At 40.4% G+C, this 22680-nt stretch overlaps 1 protein-coding gene across 1 annotated transcript in view; it reads right to left on the bottom strand.

Moving 5' to 3' along the window:
- The window catches only part of LOC119773780 (aspartate aminotransferase, cytoplasmic-like), a 35079-nt gene that overhangs the window by 5064 nt on the left and 7335 nt on the right, over positions 1-22680 (bottom strand). The window contains exons 2-8 of the mRNA XM_038270912.1: positions 16778-16959; positions 16529-16652; positions 16260-16372; positions 845-949; positions 606-756; positions 347-512; positions 110-252 (exon numbers count right to left, since the gene is read on the bottom strand). Coding sequence (XP_038126840.1) covers positions 110-252; positions 347-512; positions 606-756; positions 845-949; positions 16260-16372; positions 16529-16652; positions 16778-16959 — 984 coding nt within the window. The remainder of the gene's footprint in view (positions 1-109; positions 253-346; positions 513-605; positions 757-844; positions 950-16259; positions 16373-16528; positions 16653-16777; positions 16960-22680) is intronic.

The raw sequence follows: 22680 nt of genomic DNA, 5'->3' as shown, positions 1-22680 counted from the left end.
TGAAGCAGGCAAAGAAGAGTTTCGTTATAAGTGTTTTTTCCCCCCTTCTTGTTTGGATGAATAAAGCGTGTTTAGAAATGCAGCCTCTTGGGATCAGAACGGGACTCACGGTTCAGGCCGGTGAAACTGAACATCCCGATCTGCTGGGTGATGTGGTCCCAGGTTCCTGGAGTGCCCAGAGCCAGCAGCTTGCTCTTCAGCTGATCCCTCATCAGCAGGACCCGGTCTGCCATGGTCTTCACATTGCCCTTCCTGAGTGGGTGGGGGAGGGGGGGGACAAATGAATGAAAATGACCTAATATTGTGACCTGATGGAGAACAGCTAAAGGTCCAGTTATGAACGAACCATTCTGCAAACAGCTCAGGACTGTTGAGGGTCTTGCTGACGATTCGGGCACCCTGAGACGGAGGATTGGACCAGGTGGTCCTCACAATCTTCTCCATCTGGGACAGAACCCGGGTCAGGGTCTCGTTGTCCTTAGAAACCACCGTCAGGTTACCAACCCTCTCATCTACAGAAGACCGCAAAGGAGAACTGGTTAAAATATAAGTTCTCTAAACCTTGGGTCCATCGCACACAGTGAGAGAGCTTGAAGTCTACTCACTATAGAGGCCAAAGTTTTTGGAGAAGGACTGAGCGATGAGGAGCTCGAAGCCCTCTGAGACGAAGAAGCGGATCGCCCAGGCGTCCTTCTCCAGGTTGCCAGATGCAAAACCCTGGTAAGCCGAGTCAAAGAACGGAAACAACTTCCTCCTCTGGAAAAACAAGAACAAACAGACCCAGTCTTCAATATACGAACTAAAAAAAACAGTCTTCATCTGAATCAGCATCATGGCAGCTCACCTTCATGATCTCCGCAATGGTCTTCCACTCCTCCTGGGTGGGGTCTGTGCCGGTTGGGTTGTGTGCACAAGCGTGAAGGATGAAGATGGAATGTTCTGGAGCTTTCTGTTGAGATCAATTGATTTTGGTCAAATCTGTGATTCCTTTGACTGATTTCCACTGAGTAGCTGCAGTTAGGTTTGAATTTGAAAGTTCTAGTTCAAAGATCAAGTTACACAATAACTTTATTCAATATCAACATTCCCCTTTAACTCTGATCTTAATAAACATTAGTTGCTATAACTACGCAGACAACACTCAGCTGTATATTACCATGTCACCAGGTGACTATGAACCTATTCCAGCTCTGGGGAAATGCAAAAAAGATTTAAATCCATGAATCAGGAAAAAATATCTTCAGTTGAATCAAATCAAAACTGAAGTTATAAATTAAAAATTTAAAAGTTAGCACCCAGCTTCAGTTAATCTAGCTCAGGGGTTGACGTTAAGGATTTTTACCATCTGCCCTACGGGCTAGTGACTTTCACATTTCATTTGCCCAGAAACAATTTTTACTTGCCCAGTATAATGTTTGATAAATATAGTTCCTAATATTCATTTTTGTATATATATCAATGAAACATGTTTTTTTTTTTTTTTATGTTTTTTGTAATTCAGTATCTTTTAAGTTTTCAGTTTCCTGGTGTGTATCTGCATGCGTCAGATAATGAACTCAAGCCTACATTACTGTGTTAACATGCTTTTCAATCCTTCCTGCACATTCTTTTTAAACTAAACTTTGCTTTAAACTGTTGTGTGCTTGGGAAAATATAAATTGTAATGTTAAAAAGCTAAAAAAAAAACTTGAGAGGTTAAAAACTTAAGATAAATCACAAGACAGAAGTAGGGATGGGAATCAAAAACCGGTTCCTGTTCAGAACCGGTTCCGTATTTTCCGATTCCATGGCATCGTTTGGCAGCTCACTGAGCCTAGAGCGTCGGCTCTGGGGAGCACGACTTACGTCACGTTTTTTACGTAAGTTACGCAAGTTACGCAAGTTGGAAGAACTATTCGAGGAGGAAGACAACGAGCTGCGGTCACTTTGTGAATCAAAGCCCCGTCTTTCCTTAGCCCAGAGGGTAGATCAGGAAATCCAGCTCTATAAAAGCTTGCCCTCCATCCCCTGCAGGGATAGCGCCACACTGTGGTGGTGGAACAAGCAAGATACGCTGCCCTTGCTATCTGACTGGCTGAAAACTACCTCTGTGTGCAGGCTTCCTCCACCCCATCTGAGAGGGTGTTCTCCACGGCTGGAGACACCTTAAAGGAATAGTACACCCAAAACATGATTAGCCTTCATTTTCTACTCACCCCCATGCTGAACAACACTCTTGAGTACTTTTTTGATATCTCAAATGCATCTGGAGATCTGGGAGGCTTCTTGCTCTCTGCTGACATTCAAATAATGGAGGTCTATGGCGCCCGAGGCAGAAAGGTCCATAAAAGTCCACAAAAAACGTGTCAATATTCCTCCATACTGCTCGTCCAATGTAATCCAAGTGTCCTGAGTGGGTAGCATCCAAAATTTAGTCGAAACGAAGTCATTTAGAATGTTTTTAGAGCATAAACAGTAGTGTATAGGATTTCCTGAAAGCGCGCACCTGCGCAATCACGACGCTACGGAAGCCGGCAGACCAAACCAGATGAAAGTGCGCATTCAGCGTCTGCTCTGCCGATAATGCAAGCGTAGAAGAAGAAATGTGCTGTTTACCTGTGCAAAGAAAGAAACAACGAAAGAAAAATGTCTGAGGACTTCAGTGTTGAGGAAGAGCATGAGTTCTTTGCCGAGCTGAATGCGCTGGTTTGGTCTGCCGGCTTCCGTAGCGTCGGGATCGCGCATGTGCGCGCTTTCAGGAAATCCTATACACTACTGTTTATGCTCTAAAAACATTCTAAATGACTTCGTTTCGAGTAAATTCTGCAGATGCATTTGAGATATCAAAAAAGTACTCCAGAGTGTTGTTCAGCATGGGGGTGAGTAGAAAATGAAGGCTAATCATGTTTTGGGTGTACTATTCCTTTAAGCGCTGAAAGACCCTGTATCCTTCCAGAAAAAGCAGATATGCTCATCTTTCTGCAAAAGAACTGTTAATTTTCCCTACTACTGTTTTATAATTAGTATTTTTTGTTATTTAAAATAGGTTATTATCCCATAATTTGTTATTAGACATTGTTGGTTATTAAGTTTGTTCTTGTATTCATTTTTCATTTAAACACAGAGGTTACTCCAGTTTCACATTTCCTGTGGACATCTTGATCTTGTTGAGTTTGTAAGATTGTGCAATAGTTAAGTAAACAAAGTTGATGCTGATAATCAAACTGTTCTCCTTTTTTCCCCAAATTGGAATCGAAAAAAGAATCGATAAAGAATCGAATCATTTCATAGAATCGAAAAGGGAATCGGAATCGTGAAAATCTTTTCAATTCCCAACCCTAGACAGAAGTCAATTTCACAATTGAACAACTTTTATTTTAGAGTCACGGTATGTTTATACAAGATAATACTATTAATATAATGTGACTTTTCTAGAGAATCATTATACATAGTTATTTTATACAGGGTTTCCACAGTCTTACCTTTCCCTAATCCCTGACATATCATTTTTAATCTAGGGTTATCTGGGCGGTGGGTGAAATGGGTGGAGGGTAAAATAGGTGGTGGTTGTGTTAATGTACATAAATTTTTTTTGAGTTGTGGTTGTTTTTTAGCCTACAAAGCCAAAAAAAATGTGTCTGATTCACGCCAATTCCCGGACAAAAATCACGCCATCTGGCTCAAAATCACGCAGCTAATGCAATGAAATTTGTATCCTCCCGACAATAAAAACGACTTGCCCCGGGAGATCAGGCGATGGTTCACATCGAGCCCTGTAGCTAGAAACCAGCAATCAGGCTCCAAGTCTGGGTGTAGTGATGGACCCAAACCTGAACCTTCAGAGACTCAGAAAGACAGGAACAAAGTCGGCCTTCTATCACCTAAAGAACATCATCAGGATTAAAGGACCTTTAATGACTAATTCCTGCTTCATTCATCTTCAGTAGAACTGATCCCTGCAAGGGTGTCTTCACAGGTCTGCCTGCGTCCTCACTAGAACTAAGAAAGTGGAGAACATCAGACCTAGCCTGATATACAAGACTAAATGTGAGATTAAATCTGTAATTTAGTCTGACCCCGATGAATGAGACATCGGAAGATAGTTGATGAAAACAACCCGTTGTTCTTCAAACTATGTCTGTGCCTATTGGGCAAGGCTATTGGCCAAGGGAGTGAAAACAAACAGCCTGGTGGTAAAACGGCGAGTACGTCCTTCCTAAAAATTAATGAGCGTAGTCTCTTCCTGCTCACGTTTCAACAAAAAACCCCAAGTGTAATCCTTCCAAAACTGATTCCAAAGCCGAGTAAAACGAAAACTGTTGAATAGTTGTTGCCATCTTCCTTGTTGTGCTTTCTCCAGCGTCGCGCAGCTTTATCATCACGCCCTCAAAACCTTGCCCACTTTGCATCCAGAAATTCAAAACACATCTCTGCGTTGTGATTGGCCCACCAGTTATAGAGCCTGGGTCATTTATCAAGGCCAAACCACTCACAGGCAAAAATGGTTTTGGTCGCCGGCGGGTGGGGCTAGTTTACTAGGCTACATCAGCCCAGTTCTACAGTCCAGACGTTAAAATACTTTTGCTAGTCTATAAATCAATGAATGGCTTCGCTCCAAATACTACAGATTGCCAGCAGTGGATCAACAGCCAGACCTTTCCTATTGTCCGGATCAAATCAACTCTTCTTACAGAACCAAACAGGTAGAAGCAGTTTTTAGTTCTTATGCTCTAATAATCTGCAATTAACTCCCAGAAAATTATAAAAGAACTAAAGCCATCAGTTGCTTTAAATCAATGTTAAAACTCGAATCATTTTTGCATTTGAATGTTTTTTTACAATCTTAAATTAAACATTTATTCTAGTCTGCATTCCAACTTTCATTTATTATGCCTCTGTGATGTACGTTGCTGCTTTTTTATTATGCAAAGCAATTCTGGGAAACATCCAACAATACATTAAACAGTTAATCCTATAAAAAAAAACTGCTTCTTTCAATACAACTTATCTGCTAATAAATTTGCATGATGAGATCACAAGGTTCAAAGCAGACCAGGAGGCAGCAGCACTAAAAACATGTGAGGACTTTCAGCCTCTAAATAGCAGGACACAAAAAGATCCTCGAAATTTTCCATGACATTGTTAACATTTATGTTTAGTTTCGCCGTTGGGGAAAGGTCAGGTTTGATAACTTTCCATGTAGAGAAACCAACATGTGATAACCTGAATGGTTGTTAAAATAGTGCTTAAAAACTCTTTTCTGACTCCAAAAGCTGAGATAACTAGAAAAAGCTGTTTCGGAGAAACAGCAAGTGGGAATGCTTTTGCTGAATGAATAAAGCTGAAATTAACTGCAGAACATATGAAAATGTGATAGGAAGTCATCAGAAACTTCAAACTGCAGAAAACAATTGAATCATCTGAAGATTTTTGTAGGGTAGAATTATTTGGCACTAAAATGGCAGAAAGAAACTCATCTTAAAAGCTGCACAGCCAAACCATACATAATATCAAAAATGTCATTAGTATGTGCACTAGAAGGGTCTTAATATAATGTCTATCAAGTTTCTAGAAAAATTTCTAAAGAAATTTTGAAGTGGGGCCACCTACTGCCCAGAAACATGTCAGGCATGTTATGAATTAGCAGCAAACAGAAAAGCTTAATTCCTGTCCAGAAAAAGAGCAAAATTAAGCCAAGGTTCACAGCATAGGCTGAAAAATATTAAATTAGCTGAATCAGAAAAGAAATTACAAAGAAAAAATTGAATCTTATCTGGTTGAAGAAAATATGAGTAGCTCAAGGATGGGAAGTAAAATGTTGAGGAAGATGGTATTGAATAAGTATCAAAATTTTGAAATTGTGGAAATGTCAAGACTTGGCACAACAATTTGAAATGATTTAAAATGTGTTGGTTGATCAGCATAAAGAAAACAGTGTCATCCTTAGAGGATTGAAAATCTACAAACCTATGTGCAAGACTGACCATGAGAAGCAGAGGAAGGACAGAGAGAGAAGCTTATAGAAAGAGAGTTAATACCACTTAAGGAGCTGAATTTATAAAAAAAAAAACTAACCTGCATGTTACGAGCCGCTGCAGTGATGAAAGCACCGTTGGCAGGCTTAGGCTGCATGTTATGAGGTTAGCAGATGCTGTATCTCAGTGTAAATCTTAGAACCTGGTTAAGAAATATGCTCTGAGGTCTGTGGTCAACAGGCCTTGGTAGTGTAATTTGAAGAAATTGGTTGAATTTGGGTCATAGCTACAAGCCACACGGCACAATGAATGAGTGTGTGTAAGGAAGAGGCTTTTATTTTGTAGAGTCCCTTTAGTCTTATTTTGAAAGTCTATCATGGATGTGTGTCAAGGGAAGGGTCATGCCCAGCAGTTATATAGAATCCATTTCTAAATATGAAATCACTGGTTTTCCATGTCATTGGGTTAATAGATGCTGTATTAGAGCGTAAATGGGAGACTTTTATTGTAAAATTCACTCCGGGGTATGTTTTGAAAAGGTCCCTAGAGTCTAATAGAAACAAACTGGTAGAGTTTGGGTCATAATGCTGGGCCATTTGCATCAATTAATCACTTTCGTTCCTTAGTTCTCAGGCTTTTTTGAATGGGATTAACAGCTCCGAACAAACGAGTGCTGAAGACAAACCGTAAATGGTATCTAAAAAATTCTTTCAGTCTTTCGCTGCACAGCCAAACCATACATAATATCAAAAATGTCATTAGTATGTGCACTAGAAGGGTCTTAATATAATGTCTATCAAGTTTCTAGAAAAATTTCTAAAGAAATTTTGAAGTGGGGCCACCTACTGCCCAGAAACATGTCAGGCATGTTATGAATTAGCAGCAAACAGAAAAGCTTAATTCCTGTCCAAAAAGAGCAAAATTAAGCCAAGGTTCACAGCATAGGCTGAAAAATATTAAATTAGCTGAATCAGAAAAGAAATTACAAAGAAAAAATTGAATCTTATCTGGTTGAAGAAAATATGAGTAGCTCAAGGATGGGAAGTAAAATGTTGAGGAAGATGGTATTGAATAAGTATCAAAATTTTGAAATTGTGGAAATGTCAAGACTTGGCACAACAATTTGAAATGATTTAAAATGTGTTGGTTGATCAGCATAAAGAAAACAGTGTCATCCTTAGAGGATTGAAAATCTACAAACCTATGTGCAAGACTGACCATGAGAAGCAGAGGAAGGACAGAGAGAGAAGCTTATAGAAAGAGAGTTAATACCACTTAAGGAGCTGAATTTATAAAAAAAAAACTAACCTGCATGTTACGAGCCGCTGCAGTGATGAAAGCACCGTTGGCAGGCTTAGGCTGCATGTTATGAGGTTAGCAGATGCTGTATCTCAGTGTAAATCTTAGAACCTGGTTAAGAAATATGCTCTGAGGTCTGTGGTCAACAGGCCTTGGTAGTGTAATTTGAAGAAATTGGTTGAATTTGGGTCATAGCTACAAGCCACACGGCACAATGAATGAGTGTGTGTAAGGAAGAGGCTTTTATTTTGTAGAGTCCCTTTAGTCTTATTTTGAAAGTCTATCATGGATGTGTGTCAAGGGAAGGGTCATGCCCAGCAGTTATATAGAATCCATTTCTAAATATGAAATCACTGGTTTTCCATGTCATTGGGTGAATAGATGCTGTATTAGAGCGTAAATGGGAGACTTTTATTGTGAAATTCACTCCGGGGTATGTTTTGAAAAGGTCCCTAGAGTCTAATAGAAACAAACTGGTAGAGTTTGGGTCATAATGCTGGGCCATTTGCATCAATTAATCACTTTCGTTCCTTAGTTCTCAGGCTTTTTTGAATGGGATTATCAGCTCCGAACAAACGAGTGCTGAAGACAAACCGTAAATGGTATCTAAAAAATTCTTTCAGTCTAAGCGACAGCTATCCTTTGTCTCCAATTGGGGTAACTTTCATGGCTGTAGCTCATTCACAACCTTAATGGGAAGGAGGAATAAAAAGGTTTGAGAAATCCTGCTGGTCTCATTGAATAACATGCAGTCACATGGTAGAGCAGAACTCTCAAAAGCAAAACTTTCCCTCCGAACAAACGAGCGGTGAGCCAAAACCGTATTAGGTATTCAAAAAATTCTTTCACCGTGAGCGTCAGCCATCTTTGGACTACAACTGGTGTAACTTTCATATTTCTACAATATTTCGTCTAGGCGTGGTGACGATGTAAAAAAGTGTATAATTGTCAAAATCTTGATTTTGGGGTTCGGACAGATTTGTTACCCCCGAACAAACCTTTTTCCTAGCTAAACGATAAAAGATATCGACACACTTCCTTCAATGTGAGTGCTAGGAAGGTCTGAGGAACAACTTCCACAAGGCTCGTGTTGCTACGTCGAACGGTTCCCGAATGGGAGCGATACGAAAAAGTCTGTTTTTTTGAATTTTCAGTTCGGATTTTCAGAGAGCTCTCATTGGATTTCTATTGGGGAAGTGTGGACTTCTTCGTGGTCTGGGCCAAACTGTCGGAAAACCGTAAATGCCACACAAATGAGGGTTACATTTCCTGAATCCTGACAAAAATCCCTACGTTTTGATGTAAAATTTATCTAGATAGGGTAAAAAATGAGCGAGTGAGTTGAAGCTGTTCGGCATGAGTGAAATGTTTGAAAACGCTAGAGTGGCACACTCTAGCAGCTGAACATTCCGTCCATAGACTTCCATTATAAATTTGAAAATCTGTAAAAATTGTTTAAAAGTTTGAAGCTTCACTGAAGCAAAACTGTAAAAGTTAGCTGAAAGCCGAGTTAAACAGTAATAGCAGAAAGATACGGAAACATTTTAAAAGTTGAATGGTGTTTCTAGCTGAAAGTATGCTGAAGTAGTTAAAGGGCAAAGTAGCTGAAGATTTAGTGGAATTTTTGAAGTTTTACATGCATTTCAATGGGACAAAAAAAGTCATAAAAAGCTAAATATTTAAAAAAGTATAATAGCTGAAGTTACCAAAAGATACAGCAGGATGGACCAGAAGAAGCTGAACGTTTTGATACCAAATTTGTTGAAATCGGCTGAAGTATGGGGAACTAGTTAGAGACGGAAAAACGTACGGAAAGTATAATAATAATAACTAGAAAAAGCTGTTTCGGAGAAACATCAAAGTGGGAATGCTTTTGCTGAATGAAAAAAGCTGAAATTACCTGAAGAACATATGAAAATGTGATTGGAAGTCATCAGAAACTTCAAACTGCAGAAAACAATTGAATCATCTGAAGATTTTGTAGGGTAGAATCATTTGGCAGTAAAATGGCAGAAACAGACTCATCTTAAAAGCTGCACAGCCAAACCATACATGATATTAAAAAATGTCTTGAATGTGGGCACTAGAAGGGTCTTAATATAATGTCTCCCAAGTTTCTAGAAAAATGTATAAAGAAATTTTGAAGTGGGGTTTACCTACTTTCCAGAAACATGTCAGGCGTGTTATGAATTAGCAGCAAACAGAAAAGCTTAATTCCTGTCCAGAAAGAGAGCAGAATGAAGCCAAAGTTCTCAACATAGGCTGAAAAGTATGAAATTAGCTGAAGTAGAAAAGAAAGTACAAAGAAAAACTTTAATCTTATCTGGTTGAAGAAAAAATGAGTAGCTCAAGGATGGGCAGTAAAATGTTGAGGAAGATGGTATTGAATAAGTATCAAAATTTAGAAATTGTGGAAATGTCAAGACTTGGCAAAACAATTGGAAAATTATTTAAAATGTGTCGGTTGATCAGCATAAAGAAAACAGTGTCATCCTTAGAGGATTGAAAATCTACAAACCTATGTGCAAGACTGACCATGAGAAGCAGAGGAAGGACAGAGAGAGAAGCTTATAGAAAGAGAGCTAATACCACTTAAGGAGCTGAATTTATCAAAAAATTGAACCTGCATGTTACGAGCCGCTGTGTTGATGACAGCACCGTTGGCAGGCTTAGGCTGCATGTTACGAGGTTAGCAGATGCTTTATTACAGTGTAAATCTTAGAACCTGATTAAGAAATATGCACTGAGGTGTGTCGTCAACAGGCCTTGGTAGTGTAATTTGAAGAAATTGGTTGAGTTTGGGTCATAGCTACGAACCATACGGCACAATGAATGAGTGTATGTAAGAAAGAGGCTTTTATTTTGTAGAGTCCCTTTAGTCTTATTCCGAAAGTCTATCATGGATGTGTGTCAAGGGAGGGTTCATGCCCAGCAGTGATATAGAATCCATTTCCAAATATGAAATCACTGGTTTTCCATGTTATTGGGTGAATAGATGCTGTATTAGAGCGTAAATGGGAGACTTTTATTGTGAAATTCACTCTGGGGTATGTTTTGAAAAGGTCCCTAGAGTCTAATAGAAACAAGCTGGTAGAGTTTGGGTTATAATGCTGGGCCTTTTGCATCAATTAATACACGAGTAAAGTATGGAGGCTTTTATTTTGAAGAGTCCCTGGAGTCTTATTTTGAAAGTCTAGCAGGGTCGTGTGTTGAGAAAAGGGTCAGACCCAGCAGTGATACTTGATGACGTTCTAATCGTTAAATCACTCTTTTCCCCTGTTATTAGGGCAGTAGATAAAGTGGCAATGGGAGGCTTTTATTTTGAAATTTTCTGTGGGGTGTGTTTTGAAAACCCCCCAGAGTCTCATTTTTAAAAATGTGGTTGAGTTTGGGTCATAATGTTGAGCCATATGCTGGGAAAAAAATATGAGTTTAATTTAGGGGCTTTTATTTTGAAGGGTCCCCGGAGTCTTATTTTGAAAGTCTATCAGGGTTGCGTGTGAAGGGAAGGGTCATGGCCAGTAGTCATATTGTATCCACTTCCTAATGTTAAATCAGTGTTGTCTCCCTCCATTAGATTAAAATGTGCTGTTTAAAGTGGTGGAGGTAAAATCCTTTGAAGCTCGGTTACCTTGACGACGTTAACGAGCCTGTCAGTGAGAGAGAGACATGCGCATCACTTTCGTTCCTTAGTTCTCAGGCTTTTTTGAATGGGATTATCAGCTCCGAACAAACAAGTGCTGAAGACAAACCGTAAATGGTATCTAAAAAATTCTTTCAGTCTAAGCGAGAGCTATCCTTTGTCTCCGATTGGGGTAACTTTCATGGCTGTAGCTCATTCACAACCTTAATGGGAAGGAGGAATATAAAGGTTTGAGAAATCCTGCTGGTCTCATTGATTAACATGCAGCACAATGGTAGAGCAGAACTCTCAAAAGCAAAACTTTCCCTCCGAACAAACGAGCGGTGAGCCAAAACCGTATTAGGTATTCAAAAAATTCTTTCACCGTGAGCGTCAGCCATCTTTGGACTACAACTGGTGTGACTTTCATATTTCTACAATATTTCGTCTAGGCGTGGTGACGATGTAAAAAAGTGTATAATTGTCAAAATCTTGATTTTGGGGTTCGGACATATTTGTTACCCCCGAACAAACCTTTTTCCTAGCTAAACGATAAAAGATATCGACACACTTCCTTCAATGTGAGTGCTAGGAAGGTCTGAGGAACAACTTCCACAAGGCTCGTGTTGCTACGTCGAACAGTTTCCGAATGGGAGCGATACGAAAAAGTCTGTTTTTTTGAATTTTCAGTTCGGATTTTCAGAGAGCTCTCATTGGATTTCTATTGGAGAAGTGTGGACTTCTTCGTGGTCTGGGCCAAACTGTCGGAAAACCGTAAATGCCACACAGATGAGGGTTACATTTCCTGAATCCTGACAAAAATCCCTACGTTTTGATGTAAAATTTATCTAGATAGAGTAAAAAATGAGCGAGTGAGTTGAAGCTGTTCGGCATGAGTGAAATGTTTGAAAACGCTAGAGTGGCACACTCTAGCAGCTGAACATTCCGTCCATAGACTTCCATTATAAATCTGAAAATCTTTAAAAATTGTTTAAAAGTTTGAAGCTTCACTGAAGCAAAACTGTAAAAGTTAGCTGAAAGCCGAGTTAAACAGTAATAGCAGAAAGATACGGAAACATTTTAAAAGTTGAATGGTGTTTCTAGCTGAAAGTATGCTGAAGTAGTTAAAGGGCAAAGTTGCTGAAGATTTAGTGGAATTTTTGAAGTTTTACATGCATTTCAATGGGGCCAAAAATCGCAGAAAAAGCTGAATATCGCAAAAACTACGAACAATATCTTTACCAAAAGATATAGCAGAATTCTCCTGAACAAGCTGAACGTTTTGATACCAAATTTGTTTAAATCAGCTGAAAACTGTTGAACTAGTTAAACGAAGAAAAACCTACGGAATAATAATAATAACTAGAAAAAGCTGTTTCGGAGAAACAGCAAGTGGGAATGCTTTTGCTGAATGAAACAAGCTGAAATTAATAGCAGAACATATGAAAATGTGATAGGAAGTCATCAGAAACTTCAAACTGCAGAAAACAATTGAATCATCTGAAGATTTTGTAGGGTAGAATCATTTGGCAGTAAAATGGCAGAAACAAACTCATCTTAAAAGCTACACAGCCAAACCATACATAATATAAAAAAATGTCTTGAATGTGGGCACTAGAAGGGTCTTAATATAATGTCTCCCAAGTTTCTAGAAAAATGTATAAAGAAATTTTGAAGGGGGGTTTACCTACTTTCCAGAAACATGTTAGGCTTGTTATGAATTAGCAGCAAACAGAAAAGCTTAATTCCTGTCCAGAAAGAGAGCAGAATGAAGCCAAAGTTCTCAGCATAGGCTGAAAAGTATTAAATTAGCTGAATCAGAAAATAAATTACAAAGAAAAACTTGAATCTTATCTGGTTGAAGAAAAAATGAGTAGCTCAAGGATGGGAAGTAAAATGTTGAGGAAGATGGTATTGAATAAGTATCAAAATTTAGAAATTGTGGAAATGTCAAGACTTTGCAAAACAATTTGAAATTATTTAAAATGTGTCGGTTGATAAGCATAAAGAAAACAGTGTCATCCTTAGAGGATTGAAAATCTAAAAACCTATGTGCAAGACCGACCATGACAAGCAGAGGAAGGACAGAGAGAGAAGCTTATAGAAAGAGAGCTAATACCACTTAAGGAGCTGAATTTATCAAAAAATGTAACCTGCATGTTAAGAGCCGCTGTGTTGATGACAGCACCGTTGGCAGGCTTAGGCTGCATGTTAAGAGGTTAGCAGATGCTTTATTACAGTGTAAATCTTAGAACCTGATTAAGAAATATGCACTGAGGTTTGTGGTCATCAGGCCTTGGTAGTGTAATTTGAAGAAATTGGTTGAGTTTGGGTCATAGGTACGAGCCATATGGCACAATGAATGAGTGTATGTAAGGAAGAGGCTTTTATTTTGTAGAGTCCCTTTAGTCTTATTTCGAAAGTCTATCATGGATGTGTGTTAAGGGAAGGGTCATGTCCTGCAGTGATATAGAATCCATTTCTAAATATGAAATCACTGGTTTTCCATGTTATTGGGTGAATAGATGCTGTATTAGAGCATAAATGGGAGACTTTTATTGTGAAATTCACTCTGGGGTATGTTTTGAAAAGGTCCCTAGAGTCTAATAGAAACAAACTGGTAGAGTTTGGGACATAATGCTGAGCCATTTGCATCAATTATTACGCGAGTATAATATAGAGGCTTTTATTTTGTAGGGTCACTGGAGTCTTATTTTGAAAGTCTAGCAGTAGTGTGTTGAGAAAAGGGTCAGACCCAGCAGTGATACTTGATGACTTTCTAATCATTAAATCACTCTTTCCCTTGTTATTAGGGCAGTAGATGAAGTGGCAATGGGAGGCTTTTATTTTGAAATTTGCTGTGGGGTGTGTTTTGAAAAACCCCTAGTCTCATTTTTTTTTTAAAAGTGGTTGAGTTTGGGTCATAATGTTGAGCCATATGCTGGGAAAAAAATATGAGTTTAATGTAGGGGCTTTTATTTTGAAGGGTCCCCGGAGTCTTATTTTGAAAGTCTATCAGGGTTGCGTGTGAAGGGAAGGGTCATGGTCAGTAGTCATATTGTATCCACTTCCTAATGTTAAATCAGTGTTGTCTCCCTCCATTAGATTAAAATGTGCTGTTTAAAGTGGTGGAGGTAAAATCCTTTGAAGCACGGTTACCTTGACAACGTTAACGAGCCTGTCAGTGAGAGAGAGACATGCGCATCACTTTCGTTCCTTAGTTCTCAGGCTTTTTTGAATGGGATTATCAGCTCCGAACAAACGAGTGCTGAAGACAAACCGTAAATGGTATCTAAAAAATTATTTCAGTCTAAGCGAGAGCTATCCTTTGTCTCCGATTGGGGTAACTTTCATGGCTGTAGCTCATTCATAACCTTAATGGGAAGGAGGAATAAAAAGGTTTGAGAAATCCTGCTGGTCTCATTGATTAACATGCAGCACAATGGTAGAGCAGAACTCTCAAAAGCAAAACTTTCCCTCCGAACAAACGAGCGGTGAGCCAAAACCGTATTAGGTATTCAAAAAATTCTTTCACCGTGAGCGTCAGCCATCTTTGGACTACAACTGGTATGACTTTCATATTTCTACAATATTTCGTCTAGGCGTGGTGACGATGTAAAAAAGTGTATAATTGTCAAAATCTTGATTTTGGGGTTCGGACAGATTTGTTACCCCCGAACAAACCTTTTTCCTAGCTAAACGATAAAAGATATCGACACACTTCCTTCAATGTGAGTGCTAGGAAGGTCTGAGGAACAACTTCACCAAGGCTCATGTTGCTACGTCGAACGGTTCCCGAATGGGAGCGATACGAAAAAGTCTGTTTTTTTGAATTTTCAGTTCGGATTTTCAGAGAGCTCTCATTGGCTTTCTATTGGGGAAGTGTGGACTTCTTCGTGGTCTGGGTCAAACTGTCGGAAAACCGTAAATGCCACACAAATGAGGGTTACATTTCCTGAATCCTGACAAAAATCCCTACGTTTTGATGTAAAATTTATCTAGATAGAGTAAAAAATGAGCGAGTGAGTTGAAGCTGTTCGGCATGAGTGAAATGTTTGAAAACGCTAGAGTGGCACACTCTAGCAGCTGAACATTCCGTCCATAGACTTCCATTATAAATTTGAAAATCTGTAAAAAATGTTTAAAAGTTTGAAGCTTCACTGAAGCAAAACTGTAAAAGTTAGCTGAAAGCCGAGTTAAACAGTAATAGCAGAAAGATACGGAAACATTTTAAAAGTTGAATGGTGTTTCTAGCTGAAAGTATGCTGAAGTAGTTAAAGGGCAAAGTAGCTGAAGATTTAGTGGAATTTTTGAAGTTTTACATGCATTTTAATGGGGCCAAAAATCGCAGAAAAAGCTGAATATCGCGAAAACTACGAACAATATCTTTACCAAAAGTCATAGCAGAATTCTCCTGAACAAGCTGAACGTTTTGATACCAAATTTGTTTAAATCAGCTGAAAACTGTTGAACTAGTTAAACGAAGAAAAACCTACGGAATAATAATAATAATAATAATAAAGAAAAACAGAAAAACAATAAGTGGGAATGCATAAGCATTCCCACTTGAATATAAACAGAAAAACAATAAGTGGGAATGCATAAGCATTCCCACTTGACTACAAGTTTCCATCTCATCTAAGTTTTCTTCAAGCAAAGCATCAGTTTTATTTAGAATGACTGATTGATTACAGACTTTGAATCAGGATAGAGAAACTAGATTGGTTGAAGCTAAAACTGCCTCAGTTATCACCTCTATTTCTGTTGTGATCCTTCTGGACCGGACCGCCTCCTTTGATCCAACTGACCACTTTATCGAAACTTCAACATCTTGTTGGGATTAAATGTCTCCTTTAATCTGTTCTTGTTTACATTAATCCATCTGTTGAAATGTCCAGAAAATGTTAAGAAACAACACATCCAGTTTTTATGCTGATAACACTCAGCTCTTTTCCGCTTTAAATCATGAGGATGTTTGGTTTTTTTCCACATTGTAACAAACTGAAAATAAATAGAGTTGGGCATCGAGAATCAAGAATCAATCAGAACTGGTTACAACCTTTCAATTCTCCATGGATCGTTCAAATTTTGGATCATTTCAAAAGACAACTTGGAACAAGAAATGTGGAATTAACCATTTTTGATGGATTACCATTAAAGAAAACCTGAGATTAAAAAAATCCCAAAGTTATCGGTTATATTGCATAGTAACAGGTAGCTAAGGAAACAGCCATCTTAAGTATTGTTTTAGTTATTTAACTAGTGGAAAGGGAGCTTAAATAGTGATATTAGGTTAAAGGGGCTTAAACAACCTGGCTTCAAATTATGCAAACCCTCTTTTTTGAGAAAGCTTTAACGATCATCAAACCTCAGACCCTCCTCACCTCCAGGTCATCCAGGAGCCCAGTTAAATCCAGGCCTCTTTTAGCAGCATCCCAGTAGTGGTATGGACGGATGTCTTTAAATCCAGCATCAGCAAACACTCCATTGTGGTTCTCTGGATTCAGGCAGGAACATAGAGGAAAAGTTTAAAAGAACACTGAAAGCACTGACTTCATCTTAAAAAATAAATGATCATAACAGCTTTCTTTGTAACATTAAGAGAAAGGGGGGAAAAAGGAAACATTAAGGGAAAGATGAGAAAACAACTGACCCCAGGTGGGCGCTGATACATAAACAGGTGTGGCTGTGTTATTGACGCCGTTGTACCACCGTCGCAAGAAATCTGCCCCAATCCTCAATGCTCCAGTTCCCCCCAGAGCCTGGACCGCTCCCACCTGGAGGTGGACAGACACCAGGACAAGAGTCTTTATGCTCACCTCATAAGATAAACATACCAAACTCAGATGTACTCATTAAGCAGTGCTGGTAACATGTAGGTTTGTCAGTGTTTGGATCTCACCCTGTTCTCCTTGATGGCAGCGCTGTCGTCTCCCAGGGCAACCTTTGATGCAGCTGAGCGGAACTCGGGCAGTCCGAGGATGGGCAGGTACTCGTGGTTCAGGCTATCGTCCTCCACAAGAAGCCGCTCCACCTTCTTCACTACAGGCAGCACCCATGGCTGGCAGTCATCAGTGCGGTAAGCTGGCGAGGACAAAGTGTATTTAACAGCCCCAACGCCAGGACAGATGACACACAGCCGCCCACAGTGTGTAGATGTAATAACAGCTGTCAGCATCTCTGAAATTATATGTTGTTGACAGTAGGGATGGGAATCGAAAACCGGTTCCAATTCCATGGCACCGTTTTGCATTCGCTTAACGATTCTAGGCAGCACCAGAGCCTAGCGCTGAGCAGCACGACTTACATCACGTTTTTTATGCAAGTTACGCACACGGCATTTAGTAAGCAAGTACGACATGACCAGGCATAGGTCTAGAAAAGCAAAACAAAAGCGCTCAAACTGATTGAAAGTTTGGCTTCATTATAAGGAAGAGAAAGATAGCAACAAGACGCTTTGCAATCATTGCAAAGTGGCGATTACATCTAGCCTGACGTAGTCCTACTCAATTCTAGTCAGAATATGAGTCTGATGCTGCTCCATAGAGCTGTGATTATGGGGCGTGTTTCGAACGAACCAGGAAAAAAAATGCCTCTGCACTCAATTGGATAGACCTACAACCAATAAGAGCAACGGAGTGCGTGACGTATGTTAAGCGAGGCATAGTTGTTGTCCACAAAAATCAAAGCGTGCAGTTTCACGCCTAGAATAAGAAGATGAGCCTTGATCGCGTTTCTCTGTTCCTCTTTTAAAATTAATTTGCTGTCGATATCTTCTAGAACAGACCTAATAGCAGAATCTACTCACCCAAACTCTCCAGCGGCAGCCATTATTGTTGTCACCCAAGCGCGCTTTGGTCACGTGGTTGATTAAGTTACTCTTGATCATCTGTACATCATCGTATAAAGCCCGCCCTGACAATTTGATTGGATCGCCTGACAGTGGGCGATAATACTCGCGCTACTATGGAGCAGAGCCAGACCGAACTTCCCGACCTCAAACCTTGTGGGCGGGACTAAGTTCGGACTGGCACCCAGGCTAGATTACATCCGCAGGAGGAAATACATCCAACATTCAGAAACACCTGCACACAACATGGCATACATTTTAGCGAATGCTGTGTTTTTTATGCTTCCGGACAGAAGCTAAAGTTACGACCGGCATGGAAGGCAACTCTGGTGGTAAGTAGCTAGTTTTATATCACTGGCTGTGCTTAATGTGGTTCCCATTAAATCATATGCATCATTTCTGGAAATAAACCAATTTCCTACCTCTCTTTGGGGTTATTAAACATGCTGTTGGCGACAGTCAAAACAACTAAGTCGCCGAGCGGCTGATTAGGGGAATCCTTGTTGACGCGCTCAAAAAGGTTCAGTCCAATATGCTGTTCAGATTCTTTTATTGATCTTCAAAAAAAACATGCAGGCAGCATACAAACAAATCCACAGGTTGGAGCCGTGATCAGGCGCAACAATAATCTCCAAAACTTAAAGCGGTCAGCAAAATGTAGACATCCCCCATCACCCACTCTCTGACACCAACACCAGGTGAACAGAACAGGTGATTTTACCAATCACCGCTGACACCACGTGATCAAAGCTATGCCCATTCACCACATTCCGGCCCCTAATTATTACTTCACTACAAGGTAATAATTACACATCCAACACACATATGCTGAGATATACATTATATCAGAACACTGAATGAGACATTGTACGTTCAAAGAGTCCATAGACGTCATTTCCTCCTTTCTTCTTTTGTCCATATAGAGTAGTCAGTCAGTCATAGGCCAGAGGTTACCAGCACTTAGCCTTATAGTCAGTCTGTGATGTACATCAAGTAGTATTAAGGTCAAGTCAAAGAGTCAAGTCAAACTAGGTACAAAAGTGTCTTCATTGGTCGGAACTTTCCTGAAGAAGGCATATCTTTGTGATAGGTCTGCATAGATGGCTGGTTGGAGTCTTAATCCAGACCTGGCGTACAAGCCCCCTTTTGTCTGGTATAGTTTCTGTGATTCTGCCAATGATCCAAGAACCACGAGGTGAAGAGTCGTCCACTATAAGGACCACGTCTCCAGGAACAAAGTTGCGTTTCATTTCCATCCATTTTTGGCGTTGTTGAAGCAGTGGCAAATATTCTTTAATCCATCATTTCCAAAACAGATCAGATATGTATTGGACTTGTCTCCATCGTTTGCGTGCATAAAGGTCACCTTTCTGGAATAAACCAGGTGGTAAGCATGGGTTAGACTTGAGCAGAAGGAGATGGTTCGGTGTTAGAGCTTCCAGATCATTTGGATCAGTAGATTCCAATGTAATAGGTCTACCATTGAGGATCGATTCCACTTCACAGAGAGTAGTTTGAAGTCCTTCCTCGTCCAAATGCTGTGTCTGCAGGGTGAAATTAAGGACCTTTCTGATGGAACGAATCAATCTCTCCCATGCCCCACCATGGTGCGATCCAGCTGGAGGATTGAAGATCCATTTCACTCCCTTCAACAACAGTGTATCAGAGATCTTTTCCTGATTCCACTTTTCTATGGCTTGTCTCAGCTCGCGCTCTGCACCAACAAAGTTGGTCCCATTATCAGATCGCAGCTCTTGAACTTGACCTCGCCTTGCAATAAAACGGCGTAAGGCGTTAATGAAAGAGTCTGTGTCAAGAGATGAGGCGACCTCAATATGCACAGCTCTAACTGCTAAACACGTGAAGAGAACTCCATACCTCTTCACAAGACTTCTCCCACGCTTGACTTCGAATGGACCAAAATAATCTACTCCAACAAAACTAAAAGGGGGTTTCTCAGGGGTTACTCTGCTGTCAGGTAAGTCGGCCATTTGCTGCTGGCCTGTAGCTCCATGGAGCCGTCTGCAGGTCACACACCTCGACAGAATGGTTCTAATCAATGCTCCAGCACCAGGAATCCAATATTTCTGATGCAGCTTTGAGAGTATGTAGTTCCTACCCCCATGACCCACACTTTTATGGATATGCTGAAGAATGAGATCAGCAATGTGAAGGTCCTTAGGAATTATGATAGGATGTTTGGAATCTTCAGACATGACAGCCTTGCTGAGACGTCCTCCAACACGCAGCACATTATCCTCCAGAACAGGATTCAACTTGTATATGTGACTGCTTCGCTTCACGCTCTCTCCCTTTTGGAGACAGGAGATCTCTTCGGCATATCTTTTCCTTTGACAAAACTTAATTATTTGCATCTCAGCATCCTTAATCTCTCCCAATGAGAGAAAGTTATTACAGAACTCAACCCTAGGATGAGCACTTTTAGACTGAGTTGTATTAGATGCAGTCTGGAAATGTGTCTTGTTCTTTTTGCAACGTAAGAGCAATGTTTTGAACCGCAAAATCCAACTCATCACCCTGATAAGACGAGTCCAGGATGAGGTATGATGAATCAAGGAATCCAAAGGATGATCATGATCATGTGTAGGTGAGACAACCACAGAGGCACACATCTTGACTTCCTGGTCTTCATATGAAAGTTCCTGCAAGTTATCTGGGTTAACAGGCCAATCTGTCTCTGGCTGTGTAAGAAATGCAGGACCAGATAACCATTTAGTGTCACGCAGAAAAGGTTTTACCTTCATACCTCTGGAGGCAAGATCTGCGGGGTTATGTGTTGTGTTCACGTACCTCCACTGTGAGACTCCAGAAGACTTGAGAATCTCAGACACTCTGTTGACCACAAAAACACGAAACCTAGTAGTCTTGTTATTGATGTATTTCAATACTGAGGTGCTGTCCGTCCAAAACACTGAGTCCAAAAGATTTATCCTCAGCTCTCTTCTCCAAAGCCCGTCCATGCGAACTGCTAGCACAGCCGCTGTCAACTCCATACGGGGAATTGTGACTGATTTTAAAGGTGCCACCCTGGACTTCCCCATTATGAAAGAACTGTGTGCCTGTGAGAGACTGTTGTGTAGCAGCAAATAGGTAACAACCCCATAACCCTTGTCACTTGCATCTGCAAAGTGGTGTAACTGAGCAGAAGTTATTTCTCCAAATTCAGTAGGTTTGAAGCATCGTCTGATGCTGATGTTGTCCAACAGATGCAGTTCTTCCACCCACCTTGTCCACTCTTCAGCAATATCTGATGAAATAGCATCATCCCATCCAATCCCCCTCTGACACAGATCTTGAAGTATCCTTTTAGCTGTGAAGATAACAGGAGCAAGGAATCCCAGAGGGTCGTAGAATGAGCTGACCATAGAAAGAATTCCTCTCCGGGTCAATGGCCTGTTTGGGATGGAAATAGAGAACTTAAATGCATCTGACTGTAAACACCACCAAACTCCCAATGCTCGTTCAGCAGGCAAGAGGTCACAATCCAAATCTAGATTTTTTAATTCCTTGGCTCTCTCCTTCTCAGGTATTACTGCCAGGACCCTGCGGCTGTTACTTATCCACTTTGTTAAATGGAAGCCTCCCTTGGCACAGATGTGTCTGAGGTCTGTATAAAGAGCGATTGCTTCCTCTTCAGTGCTTACTGAAGCAAGGCAATCATCCACGCAGAAATTGTGTAGAATGGTGTCAATCACCTGCTGGTTGAAATGTGCTTTGTTGTCTTCTGCACATTTCTGCAGCGCAAAGTTAGCACAACTCGGAGAGGACGTTGCTCCAAACAAATGAACACCCATTCTATACTCCTGCATGCTCTGATTGAAGTCACCTCCAGGCCACCAGAGAAACCTCAACAGGTCCACATCTTCCTCTGGTACGTACACCTGATGGAACATGGCTTCAATATCAGACATCAAAACAACATGCTCTTTTCTGAATCTAGTCAGCACACCAACCAAATTATTTGTTAGGTCGGGACCACTCAGGAGCTGTGCATTAAGAGAAATGCCCTGGAATGATGCTGCACAGTCAAATACGACCCGGATATTCCCTTTGGTAGGATGGTAAACCCCATGATGAGGGATATACCACACCTTCCCATCATGTCGCTCCAAGTCTGCAATTGGCACTCTTTTTGCATAACCTCTGGATAGAAGATCTTTCATGAAGGCAGTGTAGTCTTTGTGGAAGTCTTTATCTCTGATGAACCTCTTTTTCAAGCTTAAGGCACGTTGTTCAGCAATTACACGGTTATCAGGCATTTTTATTTCTCTGTCTTTCAAAGGCAGGGCTATGCTGTAATGTCCATCCTTTAAGGTCACTGTCTTATTAACTAACTCCAGAAACTCAGAGTCTTCCTGTGACATCCCCACGTGCTCATCATAGCTGCTCTCAGGGAAGTCAATCTTGAACTGTTGCTTCCATAACTTGTCCAATGTAATAGCAGAAATCCTATTGGTAGTAACTGTTGACAGACAATTTGGTTTTCCACAGCATTCTTGTTCGAGTGGCCCATTCACTGTCCAACCGAGCATCGTTTTAATGGCAAAGGGTCCATCACATTCACTTCTGATGACCTCCAAAGGTTCTAAAGCTTTGGGCATGTTTAGGCCAATCAGAAGCTCCACCTGAGCTTTTATCTCAGGCAAATGAACACGCTTCAAATGTGGCCATTTATCCAAGTCGCGTTGCTTTGGGATGTTACCTTGGTCTACAGGCATTCTGTGCTGAGTGAAGAGGTCAGGCATGTCACAATACATATTGCTGTCCAATCCAGCAATTTCAAGTTCAGGCACAATAAAGCTGTCCATCACTTTCTCTTGTCCCATGGTGCACAAAAGAATCTTTGTTTTCCTCCCAGTGAGATTCAACTTGTCCATAAGACCCACTGTACAAAAGGATGCTGAACTCCCTTGGTCCAGAAAGGCATAGGTTTC

This window comes from Cyprinodon tularosa, unplaced genomic scaffold, assembly GCF_016077235.1.
Source record: "Cyprinodon tularosa strain WSP-4 unplaced genomic scaffold, ASM1607723v1 ctg783, whole genome shotgun sequence".
In the NCBI taxonomy this organism is placed as follows: domain Eukaryota; kingdom Metazoa; phylum Chordata; class Actinopteri; order Cyprinodontiformes; family Cyprinodontidae; genus Cyprinodon; species Cyprinodon tularosa.
Note: the sequence above shows the minus strand (reverse complement) of the source record. Positions and strands in the feature narration are given on the sequence as shown.